Below are 21,982 nucleotides of genomic sequence, written 5' to 3'. Positions count from 1 at the left end.
GACGGGTCTGCTAATAACCAAATCTGACGCTCTGTGTCCAGAGGTGTGATAACATGCTGGAGAACCTCGTAGTAATACTCCATCGTGCATTGTAATGTTGTAGAGTACTGAGTCTACGTTCATACCGAACGAATGTGCTCAAGGTGTTTCTGAAGGTATAGTAAATATTTTGGGAGGTGGTAGCGTACACTATTTCGAATAAAACATTCTGCATAACATATGTTCGGCTTTTGTTGGGTACAGACAGTCAGCTAGTTATAAAGATGTTTCATTTCGCGTCCTGTAGGGATTTTTGCGTATTGTCATTGTTGTGTTGAAGTTCAAGTTGTGAAGGTGCTTTGAGTTTACGAAATTGAAATCTTGTAATTGTGATTTGTTGTCAAAGTCTACTGTATCGTCTAAGCATACTTCAAAGATTTATAAACGATGAGTATGGCGATACGCTATTCATGGACATGTTTTTTGATGGAAACGCTGCTGCCATTTGCTTGTAAAGAACACGGCAGACGATTTTTTAGCCGTAGAGTACCAGACGCGAAAGTGTTTACTCGAATTTTCTCTACACATCGCGGAACAGATGCAGTGCTCAGCACAAATATTTCATCTGAATGTGCAAATTCATTGAGCGTGGATGAAACGAAACAGTTATTCATTTGGTAGAATGGAGTCCGCTGACAAGCACGCGCATTTTACATGTATCGGTGATGCACATTAGGACTACATGTACGTGGTGTCTGTCGTAGGGATGTCGGTTATCGCAGAAACAATCGGTGTTAGGTTATACTGTTAAAACCGCTCAAAATAATCGTTCTGAAATAACCGGTTTTCCAAATGTAGACTTCGAACGAAGGTGCACATTCTAATGAGGATGAAGGAGTAGATCACGACCGATATGAGCTTGGGGCAGCGGCAGAAATCAGTCTCATTGTCTCCAGCAAAGATTGCGAAGGCGAAGGAGACGGGATAAGTGACAGCTAGAGCGCAAGGTCACAATTTGATGACTTCCATGCTCACTTTTTGATGGTATGCACTACTCACGCTGAAGCAACCACAGAATTACGGGTTCTGTTATTATCCCAAATTTATAGCACGTCAATAAAATTATAGGCATATCAATAAAATTTATCTTCTGTTACAAGGGACACAGTGGATGCTTTCTTCTTCTTCCTGTTTAGAATGGGCCTTCTTTGGATCACGCTTGTTCAACTGTTGGGCTTTGATCCTTGCCCAGTACTGTCGCATCCTCTGTCGGTGTAACTCCTTCCTTTCTTCCGTCCAGGGGCTGTCTTCGGGGCTTTTCCTGAAATCCTCGGACTTCCTTCAGGGTTTGTCTCACAGACTGTCTCTTCTGGAGATCAGTTATTCCCAGTTCTTTAATGTCCTCGGTTTCTGTCAGCCAAGTGGTGCGAACCTTCTTGTTTTGCCAGAAGGTGAACAGACGGTTGGTCAATCTGTTTGTAGGCAATCTTGCGACATTCTTATAAAAAGCTACCCTTCTTTTACTTGCACAACCAGAGAGCCTCTCGATATGTTCGTAGAGCTTCGAATTATGCAGCCTTCTGAATTCCCCAGCTTCTTCTACCGAGCCTAGGATCTTCCTGAGGATTCTCCTCTCTCTGACTTCCAATTTCTCCATCAAAAAATGGTCCAAATGGCTCTGAGCACTATGCGACTTAACTTCTGAGGTCATCAGTCGCCTAGAACTTAGAACTAATTAAACCTAACTAACCTAAGGACATCAAACACATCCATGCCCGAGGCAGGATACGACCCTGCGACCGTAGCGGTCGCTCGGTTCCAGACTGGAGCGCCTAGAACCGCACGGCAACTACGGCCGGCTTCTCCATCAAACCTCTCCGGTTCATAGAAAGACATTCCATGACATACAGGGCTTGTGGTCGTATGACTGATGTGTAGTGCTTCAGTTTCAGGTTATGTGACAGGCATTTCTTGTTTAGGTGTTCATAGTCAGTCGATAGGCTAGTTCCAGCTTGTTGACTCTCATGAATAATGACGTTGTTTCTGCTAAGTTGGGTTCATTCCTTTCGCCGAGATACTTAAATTTCTCAGTCCTTTTGATCTTTCCCTGGTCTAGTAACATCTCTTTGTTAGCGTCTTTGATGTTGGTGAAGAACTCTTGTTTCCTCCAGCGACTCTTGAAGACCCACTCTGGCTGCCTGTTATCTTTCAAAGCAAATAGAGCATTATATTTCATTGCTATCGCACTTCGTGAATACTACCACAAACTAGGGATGGTACAACTCTTCAATACAACCCATATCCGAGGCCGACAGTGAGAGACTACTGTGCAGACCAGTTGGAGGTGAGTCTTGCACACTGTATGTACACGCGTACCGTCCAATAGGTCACGCCAGTAGGTTTGCCAGGAGTCTAGCCTGAGCCGGACATGTCCAGCTTTTTACGGTCGTGTTCGATCAAATGTATGCAGCTTTCGTGAGGCTTATTAGCGATGAAGTAGGGAACGCACAACTAAGGCCAGTTCCAAGCAAATAACATAACCACGAGTAGTAAGTATGAGGAGTATTAGGGAAATATACCATAATGATATACGGATATATCAACCACTGATACTCTTACGTCTGTGTCTTACGTTTTTCTTCGTAGGCCGAACGAACCTAACACATAATTTTGCAGCCACGCTACGCGCAGATCAAGCGAGGCAAAGTAGGCTTTGTCGACCGTCGGATGCCAAACCGCCCCGCCCCAAACGCTCGCGCTTTGCTCCTGCCCCCTGATTAGACACACAAGTGCATAATAAAGAATTTCATTCGGAGTTATTGAAATTGGCAGAATATGACTTTGGAATTTCAGGCAATAATGCCAACGTCGAATCAATGTTCTGTTTTATTTTAGGCCCAGTGGACAAAGGAACCCAATAAATTGCAAATTGCCCAATCACGAAGATGTTGCTGTTGTTGTGTAATTTAAAATTATCCTGCCAAGAGCTCTACGAAATGATTTCTAAGAAAAACAATGTTCCTAATAAAGTGGGTATAAATGAGACATATTAATTCTTAATTACATATTATTGTTGTTTGTTTATAAGTCTAAGTGAAATGAAAGTTGTTGAATATCTTTTCACTTTCTGTCGCAGAGAATGTAAAATTAATTACTTCGCTTACTAGAGAATTTTTAGCTTATTTTGAAAGAAAATTATCGTGGAAGAAGACAGCAATTAAGAAGACTGAGAACTTAGTTGCTATCATAATTAGCAAATTATAACGATGTTTAATGAATGTTTTTTAGTTTAAGCACGTTTAAGATTGGTCTCGCAAAAATCTCATTGTAACTTACTGCTAATAAACGACATAAAATACCCAGCTGACTACTTCTGTTTAAAATAGGTAGTTCAGCTTTCAGGGCAAACAGGCTAAACATAACGCTGAGACCTGCATTTTTGTTTTTGGACCTGGCAACGCTACTGAAACACGCCACACAGTAAAAGGTACATTACTTTCTCGTCAATGCTGTACGTATTCTTTAGTCATGTGTTTGCTGCTTCTTCCTAACCGTAGCTGTTGTTATTGAAATAGTCGGTTTTTCTAATTTCTAGCCGGCCGGGTTGGCCCAGTGGTTCTAGGCGCTACAGTCTGGAACTGCGCCACCATTACGGTCGTAGGTTCGAATTCTGCCTCGGGCATGGATGTGTGTGATCTCCTTAGGTTAGTTAGGTTTAAGTAGTTCTAAGTTCTAGGGGACTGATGACCTCAGAAGTTAAGTCCCGTAGTGCTCAAAGCCATTTGAACCTAATTTCTATAATAATCCAGAATTTCAAAGCAATTGAAATTTTATAAATAAACATCACTCGTTTCAAAAAATATTTAAAAGCCAAAATATTTTAGCATTGCTGCTGTAGAAAATTGATATGCCGGATTTTTGTCCCGCTAACCGAGACCAAACAATACCGAAAAATACCGGTTATTCTGAACTAAAATACCGGTATTGCTTTTAAATTGTCGGTTTTTCCCAACCCTAATCTATCGTTATCATTTGCAGCGGATTCAACGTCTTCAAAAAGGAGATTAAGATGGACAGTTGACTGAATACTTCGTCCATAAGGGACGGCGTTACGGTTGCGACTGTTGATCGCGACTGTTGATCAATACAAATAAAACAGTTTCTGTGCCAGTCTCTCTCTCTCTCTCTTTTCTACTACGCGTTTCGATGTTTTAGACGTCTTTTGACAGTCGGAGGCCAAGGGCAGCGTAGGTATGTGACTGTGAACACGCTATGGTTGGTTGGGGTGATTTGGGGGAAGAGACCAAACAGCGAGGTCATCGGTCTCATTGGATTAGGGAAGGAAGTCAGCCGCGCTCTGTCAAATGAACCATGCCGACATTTGCCTGGAGCGATTTAGGTAAATCACGGGAAACCTAAATCAGAATGGCTGGACGGAGGATTGAACCGCCGTCCCCCCGAATGCGAGTCCAGTGTGCTAACCACTGCGCCACCTCGGTCTTTTCCACCAGCCACATAAATAAACAATTCTTCACCTGAATATGACAGCGTGAACCATAGGAACGCGTAGTGGTGAAATAAACAGGTGACTGAGGCAGAAATTGTTTTGTTTGGGGACAATTGAAACTGTATCGTTCGCTATTTGCAAGCCGCCGAGTAACTCCACCTGATTAAGCCATTTTCACTAGAGGCGGTATTATAATACTCGTTACAAGCATCGGCGGTCCAACGAAAACCCACAGGTCTTTGTGGAAGACGTTTTTAGGATTGCTTCTCTGTATACGTATGGCATGGTATTGACAGAAATGTAGTTGGCAGGGGCTATTGTGTTGCTGCACCGTTATCTAGACTTCCTTGCTTCAAGCGTTATTGAATGAAGTCCTTTTCCGTACAAGGATTGATATGTTCTACCAGCATGACGGGGCCTCTGTACCTTCTGGCCGTCAGGTGACACGTCATCTAAAGCTGGTGGATCCGAGAATGGTCACGCTTCTTGGCCACCTAGGTCCCCAGAATTTACGCCTTCAGAATTTCGCCTATTGGTATGGTTGAATGGCGAAGTCTACAAAAAGAAAGTAAACACAAGAAACCAATTGATCGTTTGGATTATGAATAGTGCCGTCCTCGTAAGAAAACGGAAAAAGATCCTGCAACAACGGGACCAACGACAACTGATGAGGATCGTTCAACATGACAGAAACGCAACCCTTCCGCAAACTGCCGAGGATTTCAATGCTGGTCCATCAACAAGTGTCATCGTGCAAACCATTTTACGAACCATCATCGATGTGAGCTTTCGGAACTGAATGCCCACTCGTGTATCCTTGACGACTGCACGACACAAAGCTTTACGCCCGGTCCGTCAACACCGACATTGGACTGTTGACGACTGGAAACATGTTACCTGGTTGAACGAGTCTCGTTTCAAATTGTACCGAGTGGATCGACGTGTACGGTTATGGAGACAACCTCACGAATCCGTGGACGCTGTATGTCAGCAGGGAAGTGTTCAAGCTAGTGGAGACCCTGTAATGGCGTGGAGCATGTGCAGTTGGAGCTATATGGGACCCCTAATACATCTAGATACGACTCCGACAGGTGACACGTACATAAGCATCCTGTCTGATCACCTGCATCTATTCATGTCCATCATGCATTCGACGGACTTGGGCAATTCCAGTAGGACAATGCGACATCCTACACGTCCATAATTGCCACAAAGTGGCTCCAGGATCAGTCTTACGAGTTTAAACTCTTCCTCTGGACACCAAACTCCGCAGACATGAACATTATTGATAATATCTGAGATGCCTAGCAACGTGCTGTTCAGAAGAGATCTCCACCCCGTCGTACTCTTATGGATTTATGGACAACCCTGCAGAATTCATGGTGTCAATTCGTTCGAGCAGTCCACCCCATGCCACGTCGTGTTGCGACAATTCTGCGTGATCGTGGGGGTCCTACACGATATGAGGCAGGTGTACCAGTTTCTTTGGCTCTTCAGTGTAAAAGCCATGTCTTGGTTTGTCTCGATCTTTGATGTCAACGCCATCTGGCGCCAAGTTGATATAATATGGTCGTCGAGTATGATGTCTTGTCTGACATGCGAAGTCTCCAAATAACATCTTTTGCAAATACGCCCAACAGCAGTTGCACACGAAATTGTACGTGTTTCTTGTAATCTCACTTGTACGAGCTTTGCTCAGCATGTTGTAGGTACATGTAATTTGCATGTACTTCTGTTCCTGATGTTACATTGGCCTTGTAATTATTACGTTTTACTTTAAATGCGAACATTTTAGGTTAGGCTTTACTGTGACTGTTATTGACATTAAATGAAACAAGAAGTTACTGTTACCAGTCACCGTTTTATTTATTTCCACGACGCGTTTCAAAGGTTTAAACCTCCATCATCGGGTGGATTTACATTAGTTAGTATGTCATTTGTATGTGTGTGTGTGTGTGTGTGTGTGTGTGTGTTGTGTTACGATTTTTAGAGGAACTTGTGGCACTGCCTGTTGGAGAAACAAAACTAGGCAGTGCCACAAATTCCTCTATTAATCGTGGAGAAACAAAACCAGGCTGTGCCACAAGTTCCTCTAAAAATCGTAACACAACACACACACATATGTCATACTAACTAATGTAAATCCACCCGATGATGGAGGTTTAAACCTTTGAAACGGGTCGTGGAAAACGGTGACTGGTAACAGTAAACTTGTTGTTTCATTTAACATTACGTTTTATATCTTCTAATTTGTCTTTCGTGAAAATTATGAAGACATTTGCATGGAATTACTACACGCCTTCAGTGGACCAAACAATACGGAAGCTGGAGAGTAACTGACAGGAGGTGTGTAGTGTGTTGCGACCAGTTGTAATTTTCCGTCTTTTAAGATGATACAAGACGTCGAGTGCATCCACGGTCCAGTGTGGCGTTTAACCTGCATTGTTTAGAAGGTGTAATACAGGTCTGGGGGGGGGGGGGGTGTTTTCCGTGTCAATAGGTGGGTCCAATCACTCAGTTACCGGGAATATGGAGCAGGACGTTTATTTCAATATTATCCGTAATCCAAGAGTACTCCTTTCTTCTGCATCTTTTTGATAAGATATGCTGTGGACACTCCCGCCTTCCAAAATGCCAAAAGCCAAGTTTACAGTGCTGCACGCAAACGTTACTGGTTTGAGGAACACTCATGCGCTCTCTCCCACTGCGACAGGCTCGCTAAATCAGCCGATCTCAACCTCATCGAAAATGTATAGGTCTAAATGCAACAGCGTATGACACGTAGCAGTCAACATCCCTGGAATACGATACTTATACAGTATCTAAGCGTCAGTGAGGGGCTTTAGCAAAATACAGCTTACTGTAAGAAACTTATGGTTGTTTAGTTAATCAAATCTCCTACAAACCATTTGAACGATTCGTTTATCGAAATGATGAACGAATCAGTTTACAGGATATGTATAATGATTCGTTTCAGTGGATGGCTAAATGCTGGCCACTTCCAAGCTTTTAAATGGCAGAGTGGCCTAAATTTAACATTAATATCATATTTTTTTAGTCCTGCTCATGCAACTACACTTAAAACTAGTTTTTTCAAATATTTTGCCGTCTACCAGTTTTAAAAGAAATTCGTCTGTGGATTAGGAACAGTTACACAGAAAAAAAAACTGGCCAGGTGTGAGTGAGACTCGCGCTCTGAGGGTTTCGTACAACTTAATTATGTATATGAACAGTTCATCCATCCCAGGAATCGAGAATGTCGATGATTTTTGCCTACTATTGACATTGATACGCGTTAGATATCAGTCACAGGAATTTCAAAACTTTCGAGAGTATTTTAAATTTGAAATCGGAAAAAGATGAGACAAGAGATATATTTTTTTCGTGTGATATAGTTACAAATTAATGATCCTCGAATTATTTCGCTTTGTTTGTTCCGTGAAACATTTATTCTTGTCAAATTTCATGATTCTACGTCAACGGGGGATATCCTACGGTTTTTCACGAGTGAGCTTGCGAGTGTCGAAATTCTTGTCTTTTGACTGCATTGTGCTATAAGCTTACATTTTGTACATCGTCAACAGACCATTGACACCAGTGTGTCACATAAATTCCAACTTGTTTCGTGCAACCGTTCCCGAGAAAAAGGGTTTTCAACAGCAGGAGAGTCAGACAGACAGACGGACAACGAAGTGATCCTAACGGTTCAGTTTTTACCGATTGAGGCACAGAACCCTAAAAATAGGCTGGGGTTAGATTTATAACTTACTCTGCTACGTGTCAGACATTTTATGTTGGTGCGGAAGTGATCAAGAATTTTTGAACTCCTTTCCGAGGCCCTGGCAGCTTTAATAATGAATAGTAAAGGTCATTTGTTTGTTCCTGTTGTAGTTATGGACACCACCAACCTCCTCGGATAATAAAGGATTATTCATGATGAATGTTTCATTAGGATGTACAGCAAAAAACGTGGATCGTTCTACTCTGTCTAATGACTCCTGTTAATTTGATACATCAGTTGTTGTCATGACTCTATTTGTTGTACAGAACTAAATGTAGCGTGTTTTCTCCATTTTTCAGAGAATCACTCAACATTTCATTAGAAAACTAAAGGGGACAAAATGTTACGTCACTACTAAACCTTCGTAAATTTTAGTGTAAATTTTAAATAAATTTTATAAAACAAGTCATAGTAGGTTATGAATAGTTAATTACAATTACTAGAGCTCCATTGGTACATTACAAACAAAATAATTAGAAAATGTCGTGTTTTATTGTCTGTAAAGAGAATTGTACTGCTGAGAATGTTATCGAAAGAAAAATCATAGTTTATGCAATGTAATAGTTACAAGTTATTATATTAAAAATAGACTCCAAGAGTAGTTTACACACAAAATGAGTAGTATGTCCTCTGCTTTGTTCCACGGTCACCCAGTGATTCGTCATCCGATTCCTCATTTGCTGGTTCATAGTCGGGGTCTATATCATTGTCATCAGTACACACAACCTTACCTTCCTGAAGAAAATCTGCTTCTTTGCTAATTCTGTATTGTCTGTACCTTTATCAGCTTCTTGATGCAAATCAGCAAGTCTGTTAGTGTCAAACTCAAGCTCAGCACAAACCATAACTTGCTAATTTCAGTAGCAAAACACGAGATTAACACTGAAGAATGCCAAGGTGATACAAGCTAACACTTTTCTAACTGTGACTCCGTGATGTTTCACATACGATGTCACATTGAGATAAAGTCTAAGTAATATAACAAGTATGCCGTCTATTAGAAAACAGGCACACCATTAACAAACATTCGTAATATTTACGACAAGGGCACCAAACGAAACCTCTAGAGCAGTGGTTCTCTAACTTTTTGCACTTCGGGCGCACTTAAAAGGACGCAAATAATTGTGGGCGCACTATATGCACATTTCCGTGGGATGTTTTGCAACAGCACTACACGAAAAGAAACACTGTGATAAAATACCAATTAAGTCATTTTATTTTGAATTTCGCGTCCAGGCTAAAGAAAATACAACTTACATTAATAAAAAACATGCATTGTCACAATGTGAATAAGTAATTTTTGTATAAGAAATGTGAGAGATTCATGAAACACGAGTGTCACCCAAATGCGACGTCCGAGCGCCATGTTGCCTCCTACACTGCAAGAAGAAAGGCAAGACAAGCTATTAAGTGAAGATTCCTAATACTGTCGACCCTACAACGACAATAAGCCACCTTATTTGCTTAACTAGACTGAACTATTCGACAAAACTTAAGGACTCGTTACGTGTTATACCAGTCGTAAAATGGATAAATCTGAGGACGTTTATGTTCTTTTACATTTGGCAATACGTCTTTCTAAAATATTACAAGGCGCACCCATAATTAACGGGAACTACACTACTGGGTATTAAAAGTGCTACACCACGAAGATGACGTGCTACAGACGCGAAATTTAACCGACAGGAAGAAGATGCTGTGATATGCAAATGATTAGCTTTTCAGAGCATTCAAACAAAGTTGGCGTTGGTGGCGACACCTACAACGTGCTGACGTCAGGAAAGTTTCCAACCGATTTCTCATACACAAACAGCAGTTGACCGGCGTTGCCTGGTGAAACGTTGTTGTGGTGCCTCATGTAAGGTGGAGAAATGCGTACAATCACGTTTCCGACTTTCATAAACGTCGGATTGAAGCCTATCGCGATTGCGGTTTATCGTATCGCGACATTGCTGCTCGCGTTGGTCGAGATCCAATGACTATTAGCGGAATATGGAATCGGTGGGTTCAGGAGGGTAATATGGAACGCCGTACTGGATCCCAACGGCCTCGTATCACTAGCAGTCGAGATGACAGGCATCTTATCCGCATGGCTGTAACGGATGGTGCAGCCACGTCTCGATCCCTGAGTCAAGACAACAACCATCTGCACGAACAGTTCGACGACGTTTGCTGCAGCAGGGACTATCAGCTCGGAGACCATGGCTGCAGTTACCCTTGACGCTGCATCACAGACAGGAGCCCCGGCGATGGTGTTTTCAACGACGAACCTGGATGCACGAATGGCAAAACGTCATTTTTTCGGATGAATCCAGGTTCTGTTTACAGCGCATCATGATGGTCGCATCCGTGTTGCGCGACGTCGCGGTGAACGCACATGCGGAGCGTGTATTCGTCATCGCCATACTGGCGTATCACCCGGCGTGATGGTATGGGGTGCCATTGGTTACACGTCTCGGTCACCTCTTCTTCGTATTGACGGCACTTTGAACAGTGGACGTTACATTTCAGATGTGTTACGACCCGTGGCTCTACCCTTCATTCGATCTCTGCGAAACCCTGCCGGTGGTTGTAGGCGCTACAGTCTAGAACAGCGCGACCGCTACGGTTGCAGGTTCGAATCCTGCCTCGGGCATGGTTGTGTGTGATGTCCTTAGGTCAATTAGGTTTAAGTAGTTCTAAGTTCTAGGGGACTGATGACCTCAGATGTTAAGTCCCATAGTGGTCAGAGCCATTTGAACCATTTTTTTGCGCAACCCTACATTTCAGCAGGATAATTCACGACCGCATGTTAGAGGTTTTGTACGAGCCTTTCTGGATACAGAAAATGTTGGACTGCTGCCCTGGCAGCACATTCTCCAGATCTCTCACCAACTGAAAACGTTTGGTCAATGGCGGCCGAGCAACTGGCTCGTTACAATACGTCAGTCGCTACTCTTGATGAACGGTGGTATCGTGTTGAAGCTGCATGGGCAGCTGTACCTGTACACGCCATCCAAGCTCTGTTTGACTCAATGCCCAGGCGTATGAAGGCCGTTATTACGGCCAGAGGTAGTTGTTCTGGGTACTGATTTCTCAGGATTGCGTGAAAATGTAATCACATGTCAGTTTTAGTATAATATATTTGTCCAATGAATACCCGTTTATCATCTGCATTTCGTCTTTAATGGCCAGTAGTGTACGAAGAGGTAGCAACTGCAGCCGTAAATTGTACGAGTGTTTGGTAATGTAGGGCTAAAGAAGATCATTAACATTTATGTTGCTTTCTGTGTATTGGGATTTATCGTCTGCGAACAGAATCAATTCTGCTTCATGAATGTTAAGTGGAAGGCCATTCACATTATAGGGAAGAGTAGTCAACCAGGAATTGAACCCGGTGGGACTGCCTTCGTGATTTTTTTTCTCCGTGTCGCTTTGGTTGTCACTGATTTTTTGTCCGGTGTGCGTAGAAGGGCGGGCCGTTGGCGTTGCCTTCTCGGCTGTCAGGTGTGGGCGTACGCGCCGGCTCAGCGCGTGGCAGGCGGCCAGTGTTTACGTCCAGCTGCTGACGTCAGCGGGCTCTTTCCGCCATGACTCGGGATTAGCGCCTCGCGAATTCTGGCACTAGCCGCGCCCGCTGTTACTGTGGTCGCATCTTCTACTGTAGCGGGCCGCTGGAGCCACGCCAGAAGAGTTACGGTCGGGCGACGGCGCCTTCCAGGTCCGCGTGTACGCTGCGGTGTGACGTGTCCCCCGGACGCTCACACAAGTTACGTGTTTTGTCAAGTTTTACACAGACTTGCTAATATCGGACGGGCTATAGTTTTTGCCTCGAGAAATGTGTTGTGATGGAACGAGCTTTCACGCGCGCAGGAATAGTAGGTATTTCTACGTAAGTAGAGGACAACATGACGTATTCATCAGAAACACGGTAAATAGTTCAGAGCCGATGAGCAACTCAACATACTGTAGAATTTACGAGGCTTGTTTTTTAGTAAGGTCCGTTTGAACATAAGTACTCAAGGAAAGGTTATTTCAAAAAAGTAAATTTACTTTCAGAAAGTGCATACTTCACTCATTTTTCGACATAGTTGCCAAGTGCGTTGAAACACGTATCATACCTCTCAACCAATTTTAAAACACCCTCTTCATAAAAACTTGCCGCCTACTACGATAACGAAGATATCACTGCCATTTTCATGTCGTCGTCGTCATCATTGTAATGGTTGCCACTGAGGTGTTGTTTGAGGTGGAGGAACATATGGTAATCGCTCGGCACAAGATGAGGACTGTAGGGTGCTTGGTCTAAAACTTACCTGCCAAAACTGTCCAAGAAATCGCGGGTCTCACCTGTCATGGAGAAGGACAATTCCCTTTGTCAGCATGCCGCGTCTTTTGTTTTGAATCGCTCCGCGTAGCTTTCTCAGGGTTTGGCAGTAGGCTCCTGCATTGATAGTGGTTCCTCGTTGCGTGAAGTCGACCAACAAAACACCATGCCTATCCCTAAACAGCGACGCCATGATTTTGCGCTGGGACAGTGTCTGTTTGGCCTCCAACTTTACAGGCGAGAGAGAGAGAGAGAGAGAGAGAGAGAGAGAGAGAGAGAGTCCATTCCATTCTCTGTTGCTTCGATTCGAGCATGATAAGTGAAACCCATGTTTCGTCTCCAGTTACGATCTGACTCAAAAAGCCGTCACCTTCTTCGTGATAACGAGTCAAGAACTTTATCGCACACTCAAATCTTTGGTTTTTGTGGGCCTCTGTTAGGAATGTTGGGACCCAACGGGAGCACACTTTCCTAAACTTTAGGTGTTCAGAAACAATGTTGTAAAGCACTGATCTCGACACCTCAGAAAATTCGTTTGTGACACCTGTTATTGTGAAGCGCCTGTTCTCAAGAATCCTCGCTTCAACTGAAGCCACCAAATCGTCTGTAATCAAAGAAGGGCGACGGGAGCGGTCTTCATCATGGACGTTGTCACGCCCATCTTTGAATTCTCGTACCCACTTACGCACTTTGCTTTCACTCAAAACAGTATCACCGTACACTTCGCAAATCTGTCCATGAATTTGTGCAGTCGACAGGTTCCTTGCTGACGAAAACCGTATCACTGAGCGAACCTTACACGCGGCGGGCGAGTTGACAGTCTTAAACATTTTGAAAGCACAGAATAGATCATTACAGGTTAGCTACAGAGCTGAAACTGAGCATAGTTGTTCCCGAGGCATGCCGGTACACGACGCACGCGCTCGTTGCGGTATGCGTTCGAACTACTTGTGTCTACAACTAAACGGACCTTATTTCAAAAACACGCCTCGTAGTCCTCTGCATCTACATTTACATCTACTTACACCGATGAATCAAAACGTTGGGATGTTGCGCGAGATGCAAAGCTGTTGCTGGCACTTGACGCGGTAAGGAAAGTACGAGGGGCAGTATATCAGTAACGTAACACATTTTTTTCTGAGAGCAGGTTTGTTTAATTTGGGATTCCAATACACCATATTATTCCCCACTCTTTGACCACAAAGTCCGATTTCCAACATAACCGCCGTTCAAAGCGAAGACCCTACACCTGCTTACTGCGAGGACCTGTATGCGTCATTGGTACCACTCTATTGGTCGGCTTTGGAGCCAACATCTCGCTGCATCAGTAACATCCCCATCATCCATGTACTGCTTCCTGCGGAGTGCATCCTTCTTTGGGCCAAACAGATGGAAGCCGGAAGATGCGAGGTCAGGGATGTAGGATGGATGAGGAAGAACACTCCATTGAAATTCTGCGAGCCCCTTTAGTTTGCGCAGACTTGTGTGAAGCCTTGAGAAGAAGAAGTTGGTTTGCATTTTTGTGGCCACGAACACACTGACGTCGTTCCTTCAATTTCCTAGGATAGCACAAAACACTCGAGAATTGGTCGTTGTACCATGAGGAAACACATCGAGCAGAATAGTCTCTTTAGAGTCCCAGAAGACCATCGCCATCACATTACCGGTTGAAGGTGTGGCTTTGAACTTTTTCTTCGAAGGCCAGGTGGTGTGGCGCCACTCCATGGAATGCCGTTTTATTTTCGGTTCGGAGTGAAGAAGCCATGTTTTGTGGCCTGTGACGATGTCCGACAAAGAATCGTCACTATCAGCCTCGTAAGGCGCAAGTAATTTCGCGTAGATGGTCCACATTGCTCTTTTATAGTTTTCTGTTAGGCGGCGAGGGAACCCAACAGTGACAGACCTTCGAGTTCCCCAACTGGTAGACGAGTGTGTCAGTATTACCAGCACAGGCTTCCAATTCTAAAAGCGAGTTGTTCAATTATGATCCGTCGATCACCTCGAATGAGAGTGTCCGCACGTTCCAATATGCGGGAATCGCAGTTGGGTACGGCCGGCCGTTACGCGAGCATGGGCAAGCTTTGCGCGACCTTGCTGCGGTAGTGACAGACACCTCACCCGACGACTCACGGTGGTTTTGTTCACTGCCAGGTCTCCGTACGCAATCAGCAAGCCCTTATGAATCTCAACGATGCTCTGGTTCTCCACCGAAAGAAAGTCAGATCTGTGCCTAGAACGCACCAAGTTACAGATGCCGTTTCGAAGACTACGTGTAGCACAGCCACCTATCGGAAGTTCTTGAAGCTATAGGGGCTGAAGAGGGAATATTACACAGTGTCCCACAACAAATTCCGTATTTTTTCAACCGAAATCGGCCGAGAAAAAAATGAATTGCATTACGTATTGAGCGCCCCTCGAATCTAAGCGGAACAGGGACGAACAGGGAATCAGACTAGCGACAATGTGGGCCGCAGATGCGGAAATCTACTGCCATAAGCGACTCTGACAAAGGGTAGGTTTTTAGGTCCGGCGCCTGGGAACGAGCATCACGGAAACAGTGTAGCTAGTGAGCAGTTCGCATGTTACTGTCGCGCTTGTAGAAAGTGGCTGAAGCACACTCAAACCGCGAGAAGGTGAAAAGTTTCGGAACATGGAGGTTGGAGGGTTGCCTGCTCCGTAAAGCGAGAAAGGCGCCGATCTGTGGTGAATCTGAGTAGAATGCTGGTGTAGGCGCAAGTGCTTCGGAGCAGACTGCTCAGTGCACTTCGGTAAATTTGACGGTCCGAAGAAGACGACCCCTACGTGTTTCTCTTGACCTAAGGAAATTATCTATTACGGTTGGAGTTCGCAGAGATTACACCGTGGATCAGTCGGATGAACGACATTTCGTGCTGCACCAGATCGATAGTGTTATCCAGATATGCCGTCTTCCACAACAATAGCTGCTCGTAAGATGCTCTGCAGCACAATAGTAGGAGAGTAGGGGCAGTATTATGCTGTGGGGGACTTTCACTGAAGTGTAAATGGGACCTGCGGTAGTAATCGAAGGCACTATACAGCTTTGGAATACGGAAACATTATTGCTGACCACTTGCATCCCTTTATACTTGGTGTGTCCCCCAATGGTGGTAGCATATTTCAGCAGGCTAACTGCATGTTTCACAAGGCCAGAATCGTGCTACAGTTGCTTGAGGAGCGTGATAGTGAACTTACGTTGATGTGTTGGCCACCAAATTTGCCTGATCTGAAACCGATGATAAACATTTGGGACTCTATCGCCGCCAGTTCAGCTCCCACAAAGCACCGCTCCGTAATTTACGGGAACTGTATGACCTGTAATGTACAAGACTAGTGCTGCGTACTTCCCGAAACCTATGAATATGTCGAAACCATACCTCGCAGATTCGCTGAAGTGTTGCGCTCCGTGGTCGACCAACACGCTCTGTTATACGCTAGGCGCAAATTGAGACGTGTATAGCGCTTGTGGCGCGGCGCAGCGCAGCGCGCATTTTTGTAACTCCACGGGTTCAAATGGGACCGCGCAAATTGGGACGCGACGCGACTGGGACGCGACACGCGCCAGCGCCAGGTCGCACGACGTTGTGGTTGTCGCACAGTTTCGGGGAGGGGTGAGGTGGAGAGCGGGAAGGCAGTCCTGCATATGCTCACTTCGGCATAGCGCATATGGGCGGTGGAAGTACTGCTCATCCGAAAAATACGGTCGTACTGTATAGTGAATTTTATTATCACTGAGTAGTACTTCGTATTTCGCCTTTTAAGCGCTCCTGCACTTTTCGTTAGGACATGATAGTTTTCAGTTACATGTATCTGTACAGTTCTTTTCTTTTGTTTATTGCTGCGCGGTTTGAGCCGCCTTGTCACGGCCCGCGCGGCTCCCACCGTCGGAGGTTCGAGTCCTCCCTCGGGCAAGGGTGTGTGTGTTGTACTTAAGTTAGATTGAGTAGTGCGTAAGCTTACGATCCGATGACCTCAGCAGTTTGGTCCCGTAAGACCTTCCCACACATTTCCAAAATTTTTGTTTGTTCTTTTGTCTAAAACAATGCACAGATCAGTAACTGGTGAACCATTAGCCACTGGAATTACATCTTCTGCCTATACACTGTTTTCAGATGGTAAGGAGGGAGTGAGACAGGGTTGTAGCCTGTCCCCGATGTTATTCAATCTGTATATTGAGCAAGCAGTAAAGGAAACAAAAGAAAAATTCGGACTGGGTGTTAAAATCCATGGAGAAGAAATAAAAACTTTGAAGTTCGCCGATGACATTGTAATTCTGTCAGAGACAGCAAAGGACTTGGAAGAGCAGTTGAACGGAATGGACAATGTCTTGATAGGAAGATATAAGATGAACATCAACAAAAGCAAAACGAGGATAATGCAATGTAGTCGAATTAAGTAGGGTGATGCTGAGGGAATTAGATTAGGAAATGAGACACTTATAGAAGTAGAGTTTAGCTATTTGGTGAGCAAATTAACTGATGATGGTCGAAGTAGAGAAGATATACAATATAGACTGGCAATGGCTATGAAAGCGTTTCCGAGGAAGAGAAATTTGTTAACATCGAGTATAGATTTAAGTGTCAGGAAGTCGTTTCTGAAAGTATTTGTATGGAGTGTAGCCATGTATGGATGTGAAACATGGACGATAAATAGTTTGGACATGAAGAGAATAGAAGCTTTCGAAATGTGGTGTTACAGAAGAATGCTGAAGATTAGATGGGAAGATCACAAACTAATGAGGAGGTATTGAGAAGAATTGGGGAGAAGAGGAGTTTGTGACACAACTTGACTAGAAGAAGGGATCAGTTGGTAGGACATGTTCTGAGGCATCAAGGGATCACCAATGTAAAATTGGAGGGCGGCGTGGAGGGTAAAAATCGTAGAGGGAGACCAAGAGATGAATACAGTAAGCAGATACAGAAGGATGTAAGTTGCAGTAGGTACTGGGAGATGAATAAGCTTGCACAGGATAGAGTAGCATGGAGAGCTTCATCAACCAGTCTCAGGGCTGAAGAGCACGACAACAACAACAACAACAACAACAAGGGACAGACGATTCATTGTTGAGGGTAGTACATAAGGAAGTAAGGAGTATTTTAAAAGCACATGATTTAAAAGCAAGGCAGGAAAGTAAAACAATGTTATCTACTTGGTGCCTGTTATGCTGACGTATCTTTACGATCTGTTGCAAAAAGTCAAAAAGGCGCAATTTCCACAGATATGACCCTTTTGTGCTTCTGGTAAAAAGCGTCCAAGATATGAAGTACGTGAGTTTCACTATCGTTACGTGGATATGGATTAATACGCGAGCCGGCCGTGCGGTTCTAGGCGCTACAGTCTGTAACCGCGCGACCACTATAGTCGCAGGTTCGATTCCTGCCTCGTGCATGGATGTATGTGGTGTCCTTAGGTTAGTTAGGTTTAAGTAGTTCTAAGTTCTAGGGGACTGATGACCTTAGATGTTAAGTCCGATAGTGCTCAGAGCCATTTTTTTGTAATACGAGACATTATACTATGTACATGTGGAAATCAGATTTCCACTGTAAGCTAGAAACAGTCTAAAGAGCCTCGCAAATAACAATCTTTTAATTGGCTCGCCGTGACGAGAAAAAGCATTTCGTTAGTTGCATACACGTGATTAGCATTAATAAACCAATTATACAACGGGCTACAAAAATGAGAAAAATGGTCGGCATTGTTACGAAAGTATGAGTACCTTGAAAGAATGCGGTATTAGATATATTTGATTTGTTGAAATGTATTGCTGACAAAGGCAGAACTACTTTCATGACAATGCTTTTCGAACGACGTGAACTTCCGCTCACAAGGCACCCATTTCTGTCGCGCGCGTTATTCCCAGCTGCTGACAATACGCTGACCTTTGTGTTGTGCTACACATCAATTGTTTATTGTTCTCAGTAGCAACTATTTTATTCGCTCATTACGCATTGTCAGTTTGCCAAGCCGTAGGTGAGTAATGAGCATCTGGCATGTGCCTATCATTCTGCCTGAAGGAAACGCTGGTCATTATTTTAATACTGCTCAGATCAAGAGAAGGAATTCCGGTCGTTCAGTGTTAAAAACACGATTTGTTACTGGGATTCAACCAACATTGCTACAGAATTGGCAATTGATTTTTGTGTGATTTCTTAACCTCTTCTTATTCGAAGAAGCATCACCATTTATGAGTAACGGCCACATTTCTCTTGTTGACAGGTTTAGTTCCACTGCCTTTGCCAAAATACAGAGTAATTTGCACAAACTCATCTCACAGCAGCTATTGCGACAGAATTCTGTAACAGAGAGCCTCATTAAACAAGTAATTGGCAATCAGGGAGCTCAGTTGCTTACGAAAAACGTCGTAGTGTTGGTTTGCAGTGACATAAGAGAAGATATTTAATGTTTATTTTCATACTAGAAAACTCTTGTTTCACTGGCTGTCGATTACTTTTAAAAAATTACAGTTACTTGAATGAAAAAAAATAAAGAAGGAAGTATAAATACTGATATATCACCTTAGATAAGAAAGTTCCTTGTGTTTACGAATTGGCAAAATACTCTCCTCCTAGTGTGCTGTCATTCCCCAAACTCTCGTGTCGATGTCTCGAACGGTTTAGGAGATAAGAGAGATGTTGTGAATATTTCATCCTCGCGGGCGTGAGATCCGGAGTGAGTGCACAACATAGGATCCATTTTCTCGAGGTCGGAGGCATATAGAGACCTCCTCCCTAAAGAAAAATTCAACACGTTATCTAAATATCATACGCAGCAACATATGGTGTAATACGCACCAAACGCAAAATCATAGCGACCCCTATTTTTCATTGCAAACTTTTCGAATTTTGCGTATCGTCTTACTAAAATGTCTATACCACAATAAGTATCACCATTAGCGAGATGATGGGCGCTTCGCCAAGAAGCTGACAGATAATGCTACAAGCAATGTAAAAATGAAATATTTTTACTCAATAGTTTCTGTAAAATCGTTTTAGAAAGATAACAGTGTGCGCGCGCTTCATTTCTGTCAGCGCAGAGCGTGGCCAACCGGCGCGTGCAAAGTATGTGTACGCATCTCAATATGCGTAGGAACCCCGCGACACGCGCGGAACTTGCGCGTCGCGCTGTAGTGTTGTGTCACGTCACACGTGCTATACGCGCCTCAATTTTCGCTTAGCCTTATTGTGATTAAGCAGTGCATAAACTTCACGAACCACTGTGCAGTGAATGGCGGGGGCTACAACGTACCGATATTATGAATTTTCTTTTCTATTCCATTCGGGTACAGGGCGAGGGAAAAGTGATTGTACGCTTTTGGATGTGCCTTATCATCTCTTATACTCACGATCCCTACGCAACGTATGTTCGCACTTTCGCTGATGATAATTTGGTTTGTGGGGCGCTCAATTGCGCGGTTATCAGCGCCCGTACAAATTCCCAATTTTTACACAGTCCTGACTCGCCACTTTCACGAACGATGATTAAGTGATGTGGACAACACAAAGACCCAGTCCGCAGTTCAGACTAGTGTGGAACGCACTCAAAGACTGTGAAGTCGGGTTAGACGTATGCTGTCCCTTTACTCTCAAATATTCATCTCCTTTTACTTTTTAAAATTATTTAATTATTTCTTCTATTATCTGAGATCATAATCCCTGAATTTAATTTTTTGCTCTCTTATTTTTAATGCTTTAGGGCCTCGAATAAAGTTGATAAATAAAATTCTTAGTGAAGATATTTCTGCTGTTACGTGAGTAGATGCCACAGCCTATTGCGAAAACACTCATTAAACAATTGAAAATTGGCTTTAAACTATGTTTTCTCATTTATTAATATGCTGAAAATTATAATCTGCAACTTACTTTACGTGGAACTGCGCACCTCTCTCACAATTTAATGAAGTATGAATCTGCCGTATAAAGGCGTATTGTTGTGCGCCAGCGATGTTATTTCTCCAAGCTGCAGTCTTAAGTAAAATATGAAAATGCTTAAATATTTGACAAGGAGGGTTTCGTTATTACATAAATAACCAGGAAAGTAATGATTAATACATATATTATTCTTATTTCTCCTAGTACAGCGTAAGTAATAAGCGTCTACTTTCGGCTACATCTAGAGAAGAAGTTCTTTAATGTCTGATCTTGTTCATCGTTTCACGAAGACTACCTCGGAGTTACACAAAGTATTACTCGCAGAAATTGCAGCACATTGTCTATTCTTTGTCTAGATAACTGAAATACTTTTAGAGTTATTCTCACATAAACAGCGTTTATCGCATTTTCTTCGTGACACGTATTAAAAATAATGATCAGATATCATACTTAATGTTCTTGACTGTGACGCGTTTAACATTTTACATTATTTAATATGTCTATCCATACGGGGACGCTACGGTACAGGCGATGTGCGACCTCTCGCAGGAAGTTGCAAGCCGATGAATTCCAGAAAGGAGGCCAAGTCCGTCGTAAGCAATATACGAATAATTACAGTTGTATCTTAATGGAAAAGCAAGTCCACAGCGAGATAATCAACACTGTATTACAGTGGGCGTAAAGGAGTACTTCATACTCGGTATGTGAACAGGTCGCTCAGGGCCGGTGCGCGAGGCCATAGGGTTCACCCAATTTAGTCTCTCCTAGTGCTGCCACGCGGTACATTATGCGTGTTCTGCTAATCGATTCCATTTACGTATCGCTGCTCGCTGGTGGGGTACCCTCGCCGCTGCTTTTGGGAGGTAAATTAATGACGACTGAAACTACTTTTCCATCATGTCTACGTGCAGTGTATTTAACACTGTGTGTGTATGTGTGTGTTTATTTGTTTCAATAGACTTGCATCAGACAGCTAAGTAAGTGACAGTGTTGCAGATAAGTGTGTTCCAGCAGTTCCGTCTTTGATTTGCAGGGAGTGGTGTACCAACTCGACGTCGCCCTAGAAAGCGTCGACACGCAACGAAGCGGCCTAGTCTTCATCTACGACATGTCGGACTCGAAGTATTCCAACTTCGACTACGACCTCAGCCAGAAAATACTTACATTGCTCAAGGTAGGAGGCAGCAGAAGCGAGCTGTATTAAGCGTTGCCCGCGAACGCGAATACTTACTACTGTCGCAAGCTGAAAGGATGTTACCGAAGCGATCACTGTTGGCACGAACAGTACTTACACTCTAATTTCTGACATTAAAATCTTAGTTTCTGAGAAGAACATCATACGCTAAAGACGAAGAACCCAATATTGACCTAAGGATAGACTACTCTTGTAGTACTAAAGTGTGTGCGATCGTGGATGATGCAGTGTCTTGCTGGTCTGCAGCGGGCTGTTGCAGCGTATCAAACACTTTCGGACAAGTCCGAAAGAACAGGTACCGTCATCATATATATGTATCAAACACTTT

General features: G+C 43.6%; 1 protein-coding gene across 2 annotated transcripts in view; it reads left to right on the top strand.

Moving 5' to 3' along the window:
- The window catches only part of LOC124804697 (tyrosine-protein phosphatase non-receptor type 9), a 794,886-nt gene that overhangs the window by 383,741 nt on the left and 389,163 nt on the right, over window positions 1-21,982 (top strand). For both annotated transcript variants that reach the window (XM_047264951.1, XM_047264952.1), the window contains exon 4: window positions 21,493-21,633. In XM_047264951.1, coding sequence (XP_047120907.1) covers window positions 21,493-21,633 — 141 coding nt within the window. The remainder of the gene's footprint in view (window positions 1-21,492; window positions 21,634-21,982) is intronic.

This window comes from Schistocerca piceifrons, chromosome 7 (assembly GCF_021461385.2).
Source record: "Schistocerca piceifrons isolate TAMUIC-IGC-003096 chromosome 7, iqSchPice1.1, whole genome shotgun sequence".
NCBI lineage: Eukaryota > Metazoa > Arthropoda > Insecta > Orthoptera > Acrididae > Schistocerca > Schistocerca piceifrons.
This window is presented reverse-complemented; position numbering and strand designations above follow the sequence as displayed.